The sequence below is a fragment of the Andrographis paniculata genome, unplaced genomic scaffold (genome assembly GCF_009805555.1).
Source record: "Andrographis paniculata isolate CXL003 unplaced genomic scaffold, ASM980555v1 Contig62END, whole genome shotgun sequence".
Lineage (NCBI taxonomy): Eukaryota > Viridiplantae > Streptophyta > Magnoliopsida > Lamiales > Acanthaceae > Andrographis > Andrographis paniculata.
This window is the reverse complement of record NW_026137598.1, coordinates 1,405,530-1,416,948: the sequence shown is the minus strand read 5'-3', so window position 1 is coordinate 1,416,948 and position 11,419 is coordinate 1,405,530. Positions and strand designations below refer to the sequence as shown.

At 43.4% G+C, this 11,419-nt stretch overlaps 1 protein-coding gene across 1 annotated transcript; it reads left to right on the top strand.

Annotated features, from left to right (window-relative positions):
* The first annotated feature begins 2,706 nt into the window (after window positions 1-2,706).
* Window positions 2,707-4,276, top strand: LOC127261311 (uncharacterized). The gene is made up of 3 exons (XM_051289613.1): window positions 2,707-3,222; window positions 3,316-3,560; window positions 3,682-4,276. The coding sequence occupies exons 1-3, from the start codon at window positions 2,707-2,709 to the stop codon at window positions 4,274-4,276; spliced, it is 1,356 nt and encodes a 451-aa protein (XP_051145570.1).
* Window positions 4,277-11,419: the final 7,143 nt, after the last annotated feature.

The following is an 11,419-nucleotide window of genomic DNA, read 5'->3' as shown; positions in this document are numbered from 1 at the left end:
AGAATGAGGCGTCACCCAAAAGGAAAAACTCAAGCGACCAACTACAGGAGCGCTGGGAGATCGAAAGGCCTATCAAGAAGGCCGGGTGTTTCCGATGTCAATTCTGCAGACGGATCAACATTGATCCCGAGATAGAAACAACCGAAGAAGAGGTGCGTGAGATAGTCTTTGGGTTGTTTGCTCCAGACGAGACGAAGGCTTTACGTAGCGAGATAGTAAAGACCGACAAAACTGGGTTCGAAGTCAGGATGACTGGTATGCGGTGGTTCGAGGAAGAAGATGAGCCTATCTGGGCAAGGCTGGAGGAAGAGGAACCAGAGTGGGCGGCAATGGCTGGTAGTCCCGGACATACACATGGCAGTCCCCCATCTATGGTTTTCCCACCTATACCAGAAGGAGCAATCCCACACTTGAAACCATTATATGTCAACGCTCATATTTGTAGTAAGCCGATTAACAAGGTTTTCATTGATAATGGAGTTGTCTTCAACTTTATGCCTCTCAAGACTTTGAAGAAATTGGGAAAATGAATTGGTGATTTGTCTCAAGTAGATATCGAGATGACAAGCTTCACGGGGCAACCAACGAAACTAGAGGGGATGATGGTAGCCCCTATTGAAGTCGGACTGAATGTGATTTAAACGGTGTTCTTTGTGGTAGATGCCAACACCGCTTACTCGGTCCTGTTAGGGCGAGATTGGATTCACGCCTCCAAATGCGTGCCCTCTTCTCTCCATCAGCAGATCATGTTTTGGGAAGGATATCAAGTGTTCAGAATGGATGCCAATACTAATCTGTTCAGCTCCACAGAAGTTGTGGAAAATTCCGTACTTTATTCTGAGTATGTACCTCCGATCTCACAAACAGCTGTGGCAGATGAGTTTCCCTGAAGAGTTGTAAGCTCACTGCGCAGGGGTATGTGTTTCATTAGAAATATTTGTCTTTCTTATGGCTCTGTTGTTAGCCAAAAAACATTAAATTTATTAAGGTTTAATTATGGAAGAGATAGGTGATTGCAACTTGTTAATTAGACAGTTTTATTTAAACCAATTAATGGTTAGACTACATAGTGATGAAGGTTCCAACAATAAAGTTGATGAGGGAGAAGGTTTTCGCTGGCCTGACCTACTGAAAAAAATAGAACCTTCCTTGTCAACTCAGGATCCACTCATTTAATACAATGTAGGAACCGAACAGGTACCAAAGATGGTCTGGGTTAGTGGTTTATTGTCTAAAAACCAGCATGAGCAAATGGTAACGGTAATTCGGGACCATATGGAGTGTTTGGCATGGGATTATTCCTAAATGCCCGGATCAGCACGAGATTTAATAGAACATAGGTTGCCTATTAAGAATGGATTCAAGCCATATAAGCAACCACCAAGAAAGGTTAGTCCAGAACTGCTTCCACAGATCAAAGAAGAAATTGAGAAATTGTTGAAAGTAGGATTTATTCGACCTTGTCGATTTGCAGAATGGTTAGCTAACATTGTCCCGGTAACCAAGAAGAATGGAAAGATTTGGATCTGCATTGATTTCAAAGATCTCAATCTAGCTACTCCAAAAGATGAGTATGTAATGCCCATAGCTGACATGTTGATCAATTCGGCAGCAGAACACCAAATTCTAAGCCTGATGGACGGTTATGCGGGGTATAATAAGATCTCATTGGCAGAAGAAGATATACCAAAAACCACATTCAGGTGCCCAGAAGCCTTGGGGATCTACAAATGGACAGTTATGCCGTTCGGTCTAAAGAATGCTGGAGCAACCTATCAGCGGGCAATGAATACTATCTTTCACGATTTGATTGGGCAATCCATGGAGGTATATATTGACGATGTGATTATTAAGTCTACTGAATTTGATACACATTTGGTCAACTTGAGATTTCTTGGGTTTTTTAGTGCATGAAAATGGAATAGAGGTTGATGAAAACAAAACTAAAGTTTTTTTGATGATGCGACCCCCTCGGACGATCAAAGAGGTTTAAATTTTGTTGGGTAAAGTGAATTACCTGAGAAGGTTCATATCCAATGCCGCAGGAAAATTAAAACCCATCACAAAGTTGTTAAAGAATAAAGCAACTGATTTCTCTTGGGGTCCGGAGCAGCAAGAGGCATTAGAAGAAATTAAGCAGGTATTAACAAAATCGCCCGTGTTGGTTCCTCCAAGGGGAGACCGACCTCTTAAACTATATGTGGCAAACAGTTTCGATGTGGTGAGTAACCTGCTAGCACAAGAATGGGAAGACGGGAAAGAAAGGGCTATTTACTACTTAAGCAAAACTTTGGCAGGGCCGGAGCTGAATTATACCATGCCCGAAAAAATGTGTTATTCTCTAGTCTTCGTATGTACTTAATTGGAGCACTATATGCTGCCAAGAGAAACCGAAGTGGTTTCCAAAGTGGATCTGATCAGATTAATTCTGCATAGACCAACCATGCAGGGAAGGTTATGAAATGGGCGATCAGATTGGCTCCCTCTTCGTTGCGACATCGACCTATTAAGGCAGTAAAAGGGCAGGTAGTGGCCGATTTATTGGCTGAATTTTCGAACAGCGAACCAACGGAAAACAGAATGGTACCCTATATAGGTACTAGTTCCTAGAAAATGTTTATTGATGGTTCTCGTTCAAAATGGAGGTAAGGAGCAGGAGTTATATCGGAAGGACCGGGAGCCCGGAAGATCAGTCTGCAACTTCAAATGGAAGAGATGACTCATAACTCTACAGAATATGAAGCATTGATCTTAGGTCTGAAGGCACTCTTAGCTAAAGGGGCACAGACGGTCATGATTTGCGGAGATTCTCAATTGGTCATCAATCGAGTGTTTAGACGGTACGCTTGTAATTATCCTTATTTACGTCAATATAGAGATTTGGTATATCGCCTGTTAGATAAAATTGCGGAGGTGGTTATTAAGCATGTACTGAGAACAGAGAATCGACAAGCCGATAATTTGGCTCAAAATGCGTATCAACAAATAATTGTTGGTAACGTTGATACGATAACCGATTGGAGGACAGAAATTATGGTTTATCTAGAATCACCAAATTCTGCGACTCCTATGGGTATTCGATTGAAAGCATTACGCTTTCAACTTATAGAAGGGGTTCTGTACAAAAGAACCTTCGAAGGGGTGTTATTAAGATGTTTGGGACCAGAAGAATCCATCAAAGTGATGGAAGAAGTTCATGGTGGAATTTGTGGAGCACACCGAGTAGGATTGAACATGCGATGGGCTATTCATCGTTTGGGGTTTTATTGATCAAAAATATTTGATGATTGTATCAAATTTGCTAAAGGGTGTCAGGAGTGCCAGAGACATGGCCCGTTAAACCATCTACCAGCAGTGGAACTCCAGAAGATGATTAAACCGTGGCCATTCAAAGCCTGGGCGTTGGATGTAATAGGGAAAAACCATCCGGCGTCATCAAAGCAACATTCTTTCATCTTGGTAGCTACTGACTATTTCACCAAATGGGTAGAGGCAGTCCCTTTGAGGAATGCGATGCAAAAAGAAGTGAACGAGTTTGTGCTTAGTCACATTATGTATCGGTTTGGAATCCCTCACACTCTTACGACAGATCAGGGTTTGATGTTTACAGGGGAAAAATTTATCGAGTTTTTGGCCGAGTTCAACATCAAACTGCATCATTCTTCGCCTTATTACCCACAGGCTAATGGATTGGTTGAAGCGGCAAATGAAATTGTCATCGGCATCATCGGGAAATGGTGGAGGGAAATCCAAGGAAATGGCATACCTTGCTGCCTCAGACATTATGGCCCACCGAAATAGTAGGAAAACCTCTACTGGATTTTCCCCCTACCAATTGACGTTAGGGCAAGATGTTGTACTTCCTGCCGAATTTGTTGTATCTTCACCTAGAGTAATTAGTACAACGGTGAATAATGATGAAGCGTATGTGCAAGGGATGCAGCGACAATTGGAGGAAGTAGACACTGATCGATTGAATACTCTGGATCGAATGGCCAAACAAAATGAGATAAGAGCTAAATATTATGGAAAAAGAGTATCTCCTAAGAGTTTTACAGAAGGAGATTTGGTGTGGAAAACGATTCTGCCTACATATAAGAAAATATATCAGTTAGGGAAGTGGTCTCCCAGTTGGGAAGGTCCTTTCATCAGTCACAGAGAAATTGGAAATGGAGCTTTTATTATTTTGAATCAAGAAGGAAAATTGATACATGAGAATATTAATGCTAAGTATCTGAAAATGTACTTTTCTGCATTTTCAGAACATTGTCATTGATTCTTATTACAAGAGACCCAAGAACCCTTCAAAGGTTTGAACCCACAGAAGGGGGTTTTATTAATCATCTGAAAGGGTGACACAAACATGATCATCCTCTGGTTCAGAGACTTCATCCCAGTTAGCAGAAACCATCTCAGGTTCTTCGTCCAGAAGATCTTCTAAATCCGGACAATAGCGATCCCATTGATCTTGCAATTTTTTAAGGTCTTGTTCGGTGCGAACTTTCATATCTTGTAAAGAATGACATTCTCGTTCAGCAAGTACACGCAGCCTGGAAAGTGTTGATCTTTGCTGGCAGAAGATGTTATTCCAGCTAAGGTCAGGAAGAATGGCCGTAACATGATGGTTTATCGTATCCATATGATGATCCAGGTTAGATATGCGGGTAAGAATATCAGTAAGGGGTTCATAGCTGGTAGATACACTTCCATCAGGCGAATCGTACGATGTATAATCTTCCTACCTCTGCCAGAGAACTTAAATTTAAAGTGAAGTTGTTTGAGCACCTGTATCAGGTCCTCAGCATATTGGCCTATGGGGTGTTTTCCCACAAGGAATGGTTGCAAAGAACCTTCCCAATTGGTGGCAGGGACACGAATGCGGGGAGAAACCATTTGGATGTAAATGCCAGTTTGTGTTGGTGACATTCGTGGTGGAGGAGTATATGTTATATATATGTTGCAGTGTTTAGTTTTTAACTTAGCTGAGATGCAAAAAATATGGATCTATGTTCTGAAAAGTAGGATATATATAGACCAAGTCTGGGAGTTTTATATACATGTCACAACAGAGTTAGGGAGAAAGAAGGGCCCGAAGGGCAGCTCGGAGGTCGGCCCACTTTAGTTCCGACCGGGTTGCCCGACGGCGCTGGTAGGCCTCATGGTGTCCTCTAACAAGTCTCATTTGTATGCTCGATTGGAGTTGATCGTGGAGACTCGTTTGTGTTTGGCGATGTTCCTCCACCAGGCGACCCCCTTCCTGGATCCTGTCATCCAGGGCATCCAACTGTTGTTGAAGGCGTCTGAGCTCTTCCGTCTTTTGGGAGATCTCAGCCGCCAGCATTTGTCGCGCTTGTTGGAGTTCATCTAGCGTAGCCTTGGCAAGATCAAGGTCTTCGCTGACCTTCTTCAAGGATACTTCAAGGCTATCCGGATCAGCGGTCGGTTGAAATGACGTGGCCTCGGATGACGGATGTCAGATCAGAGGCAGTTCGGCCTGAAGTTCTGTGATCCTTTCCATCATCTGATCTAGGATGGGAGGAACTTCCGACTCCAGTGGGTGCTGCACTAACAAGTCTATCGCAACCTGAACCAAAGCCTCAAGGTCGGCCGGACTCAGCTTGGCGAAAGGCAAGTCAGCACAGCGTGCTACGATTGATCGGGTGGGAGTCGGGAGAGTAACTCGGGCCAGTATACTCATCTCTTGGGCAGCCTGAAATGAAAAAGTATTAGAGTATAGAGGAACAGAAATGAACTCATCGAAAATAGATACAAGGTTGAAATCTACCTTATTAAAAATGGCCGTTGCCTCGGAAAGAGCCATGACCCGGAACGCCAAAGGAGTACCCTGGCGGGTTGTCGGGCCGATGGCCGACTCGTCTGCTGGTTGCAGATGATGGGCAGCGACCAACTCCATATCCTGAAAGGAAATGTTAGTTAAGGACAGGAAACAAAAAAATCAGAGAGTCAAAGATAATGGAATATTAACCGAGCCCCTTGGGATAAAATTTACTGAAACTTCGCCCGACTTCAAGGAAGAGATCTTTTCGATGTCATGGGGCGGTGGGATTGGTTGGACTGGTTGGGGTGCCGCAGGAGGTTCCTCGCCCACGGGTTGGGCGGCTGGCTGCAAAGGCAGTGCAGCTACTTGGTCGGGCGGTGCTGCCACTGGGTCGGGCAACACGACAATTTGGTCGGGCACCGCCGCAACCATTTCAGGTTCCTAGTTGAAAGTAATGATACATGAGTTAGAGATTTATAAAAGGAATCACGTGGAAATACTTTGGCAGTTACCTGTGGTGGTGGGGGAACAGGTGAAGACGAAACTGGAGGAGAAGTTTGCCTTCCCGCCGGTTCCTCCGGCCGGCGGATCATCGGCAGTTCCCCCTCTGCAGCAAGGGGGGTCGGTTGAGGAGCAACCGACGAAGGATTCAAGTGGACCTACATAAAGAGAATTGAAATTAGTGATGAAGTTGAATAAGTTTTTCTTAGAGGTATTAGGAAATGCTTTACCTCAACCTGCAGAGGGGTCGGTTGTGTGGTGGTCGGTCGCCCAGCGGTCGGAAGGTTTTCTGGTGGACCGACCGGTTGAGTGGGCAATTGTTCGATGGGTGTGTCAGATGATGCAACGGTCGGTTGATTGGCAGTCGGGATTATGGTTGGTTGAGGAAAATCTGGAGTAATGGTTGGTTGAGGATCGATCGGGTTAATGGTCGGCTGGGTTGCGGTCCGCTGAGAAACAGTCGGGGCCGTGGTTGGCGGCAGCGGAGGGGTCTCTAAAATTAAAAATTTTAAAATGAAAAAGAACTTGAAGGAAGAGAACTTACCAAATTGATCCCTCAAGTATTTTGGCAGTCCGTTTGTGTCCACTGGCAGAGACGTTAGGTACTCCTCGATTGTCTGTCGATGGCAGGAGCGGTCTTTGGTTTCTTCTTTTTGGCTCCAGATCCACCTTCGGCAGGCGCCGGCCTCTTCCTTCTAGGAGCAGAGGCTAATCGAGGAGAAGCCAGCGCCAATGTTGGGGGCGGAATGAGTTTTCCAACCAACTGGTCAGTTAGAGGAGCAATAAGAGACCAAGTGGCTGACCACCAGGTCGGGAAGGCCTCAGCCGCCGAAGGTTTAAGGGGGAAAGGTAAGTAAGAGTTTGAGGTAATATAGTTTGTGAGTTGGGAAAGGTAAGGTGGTTTGAGCTCGAGGATCACCAGCCTTTCTGGGCTTTGAGGTATAAGGTGAGGTCGGGCCAGTGGTCCCGGTAGGCCCTGACAGCAACCAAACTGTCGGGCTAGAAACTGGGGTTGATAGTTAAAAGTATAAGAAGATCTATAATTTTTCTTGTCCGACCTCTTACTTGAAAATAGAGATCGGGGTTTCAAAGCAGAATCCTATGAGAAGGGGTAGGTCGGATGGGGAAGAGGATCGGGATAAGAGCGGGGATATGAAGTGTTGGGATAGAGCCAAAAAAGGTCGGTGGCATATTGGGCGTAAGTTTCATAAACATAATAACGGGAGTTGCTTCGGTCTTCGGTCAAAATTTGGGTGATGACAGGTTCGGATGGATGGAGATTAGAGGAACTAGGAGTTAATTGGGCTAAAGCAAAACCTATTGATCTCTGAAGGTTCGGGCTAATAGGAAGTTGGTCAAAAGATACGTTCGGGAAGTATAGGCGAAGCCACAGCTCCATGAATCAAAATGGTCCCGAAGCAACTGTGTTCGCCTTTTTGGTGTCGGTTAGACGGACGCTAACTCGGGATAAACCCTCAAAAAGGTTAGCTAAAAATAAGGTTCCTAGAGAGAAAACTGGCCACTGGCCAGATGAATGGCCAGATCGACCTGGGAAGAAAGAACAAGCTTGGAGGGAGAAAGAATTATATATCTATGAAGAAAGAAAAACTCAATCAAATATCTGACTTTGAATTTACATAGAAAAGTATAAGGGAAAGGAAGTGTACTTGCATAGCCAAAAAATGAGGAACGGTGTAATACCCCGTAAAAATACTCGCCGGAAGTTTGCCGGAACTTGCCGGAGTTCGACGCCTGAGTTGGACTATATTATTTTGGGGCTAATTTATTTAGGGATTTTGGTATAAGAAATAAAGGAATTTGTTTTAAATTATGAGTAACATTGAATTTAGGGTAAAATAAATAATAAACTAGATTTAGTTTATCCGTATCTCTTAATTTAGGTATCTTTATCCATAATTTGTTAAGATATATCATATCCAAATGTGGATTTGATAAGATATAGCATATCCATAGTTGGTTAAGATATAGCGCATCCAGGTTAGAGTGCCTATGTATATATATATATATAGAGGATGAGTCCAAGTCTTTTATATTGAAAAAAAACATAAAATAAAATAAAAATAAATAAAACAAGAAAAGCACAGAGGCAGCACAGAAGAACACGCGGCCAGCCCCCTCCCCTCTTCTTCCTTGGAGTTCTTTTTCTCCAAAACTCTTCCTTTTGGTCTCTTCTCTTAAGGTAAGTGGGATTAATCTTAGATAGATGATATGTTCTAATCCTAGACCCCTTCTATTGATATTTTTCAATTGTCAAACGGGTTTGCCCAAAAACGTTAGGTTTTGCCAATTTCTTCTAGAAAGTTGATTATAATGTCATCTAAGGCTTATGTGAAGATTATTATTGAATTTTAAATTGAAAATCGTAGAATTTATGGGATGGGTTTGAGACCCTAGTTTTGCCCTAACCTTGTTATGGTTTTTGAAAAAATATTTACGATTATATTTGAATATTATGAATTGTGAAATTAGATCATGCCTATTGTGATTGAAATATTTTTCGAATGTTTATTTGCCGAAATAAAGTGAGATCATAACGAACTTTTTGGGTCTAATATCCTACTTTTGCATGGTTAAATGTTGACAATTGGAATATTTTGAGTTTAAAATACTCTTTTTGAAATTTGCCTAAGAGCATGTTGAGTATTTGGTCAAATTGGTAATTGAAACTACCCGTTGAGTCCGATCAACTCGTCGATTGTTTGGATGATAAGGCATAGCCTTCCACCTCTGTGCCTTGCAAACACGTGAGGGTATACCAGTATTTTAGTATTACTAGCTAACCTTGAACTAGATCCCAAATGGGCTAGGTCGAGGGATCAAGATGGCGGGTTCCCTTTTTGGGTGATTCCGAGGTGCTCGTCATTCACGATGAAAAGGTCTTTAGACCGTCATCCGTGATGGAGGGTTGGATTGCGTCCAATCCCCTCTTGGTATGTTATATTGGAGACTAGAGGGTTGTGGGCCGTATGACGCCCCTCGAAAACTAATAATAAATTAATTTACGTGTACTTTGGGTTTCGAACCCTTATGTACACATTGTGGAGTTTCCTTTTAGGGTTGTGACCCTATGGTTGTTATGTGAAACTATGTGACGTGTCATACGAAGTAATAAGGTCGGAAAACCGGGTCGAGCTGGCCCTGATTAAGGCCTAGTGGAGTTTTCTTCGTGATGTGCTCATCACTATTATTTGAGAATGAAAATGAGATATAAGGGAGACGCTAAAAGACTCGTGTGTGTGAGTTCCCCTTATGTGATACGTGTCACCTTATTCAATTATCTTCTTCAAATGATTTTGTGGCATTATACCATATTAATTTATCTTTGATTAATTGCGCTTACTCAACCATTGTGTTGATCATTTTCTTACAACCTTTTTGTAGGTGATCATGTTTCTGTTATACCTAAATGATGCATCCACGTCATATGATCCATCGGGGGAACTATAACTACTGTATCTTCTAAAATATTTTTGAAATCCATTATTAATGTTTAAGAACTATTTCTAACTTATGATTTTGACTCGAACTTTATTTATTAAATGATAAGCCGGTGCGTTGTAAATTTTAAATCCCTATTTAGTTGTTCGTATTTATTGTTTTAGCCTTAGCGCCACAACGTAGGGCTCGTTGATTGATGAACGAGCCTTCTGGTGTGGCGTGGCGGTTACGCTCCGGTTTGAGCCGACCGGGATGTTACAAACGCTGTGTATTCCAACTCGGACACAGGGGCGCCTTCCTCGCCCAAAAATTTGGTGACAAAGCTGGTCCAGCTTCTCTCCTTCTCGGCAAGTTTGGCGATGGCCCAACTAGCGTGGTTGGGCGAGGGCTCCCGACCCTCAAAAAAGACCAGGACAGGATCGTTGCCCACTACAGGTAAGTGGGCGATGAGGGCCACGTCCATAAGGGTCGGGCCAATGGGACCAAAAGGGAGAAAGAAAACTCCCATCTGTGCGTGCCAGAAGGCTGCTATCGCCAACAGGGCCTTATCATGGATGTGAAGAGGCTGGGATAACAGCAGGATGGCCTTGTCGATGCCCTGCCTCCTCCATTGTTCTTGATAGTGGAGGCGCAGTTTCGCGTGCCACTTACGGTAGGCATCTTTAGGATCGATGAGGTGAGTCCTGATGCTGTCCAGAAGTCGTTCCGGCTTGAAAGCAGCATCATTTATGGACATCGGAGAAACTTGAGAGATGACAGATTTCATACGATCGGCATCTTCATTGGTTGTACAATAGGGGCGAACGGTGGGGGTGAGAACCCTTGAAGCTACAAAGGGGACCGATGGGTCAGTCCCGTCGAAGGGAAGAGCAGGGACGTATTGGTTGGCCATTTACGAAGGATATGCAGAAAATGAAAGAGAAGAGGTTTTGAAATATATTCGCTGGAGAGAAAATGAAGGATTTCAAAATTCTGAGTGCGTGAATATGGAAGGGTGAGAGAAGGGTTTTTACATAAACCCCACGATGTGACATAAAACAGTGTAATGATGGCACTGTGCTACAAACCCCTAAACGTCACGTCTCACACAGTCCGAGAAGTGAAGCTTATGAGTCGGGCGGGAGGAGGCAAGTTGTTGAGTAAGGAAAATCAATGTGTAGGGTTTTTTATAATAGGCTTATAAAATTAGACTATGGGTTTGGGTATAGGCCCAATGGACAAGGCGTTATTAAGAAAATGGGCTCTTTCGGGAGAACCTGTGCCTAGGTGATCGGTGGATATAAAAGGTCGGACAATGAGAGGTCAGATGAAGGAAAGGGAGACAATAGGCATTTAGGTCGGTTGGCATAGAGGTCGGGCAAAGGGAAGTCGGACGAAGAAAGATGAGGCGGCCGATGCAGAGGTCGGACAAATGGAAGATGGACAAAGGGAGAAGAAGCAGTGGACGTGCAGGTCGGATGAAAAGCAGTTCCAAGGCGGTTGGAAAAGGTTACAACTGGCAATCGGATATGAAGACACGATCTTATAACTACATTTGGGCGGTTGACATGGGTTTTTAATAGGTCTTTTCACGACCTAAAAGCGGCATCTTCAATCGACATCAAATTCAGTAAATTTCTTTTGGAGATCATTCTTTTACTTTTACTCTGTAGTATTTTCTTTTTATTTTTTGTATCGTAC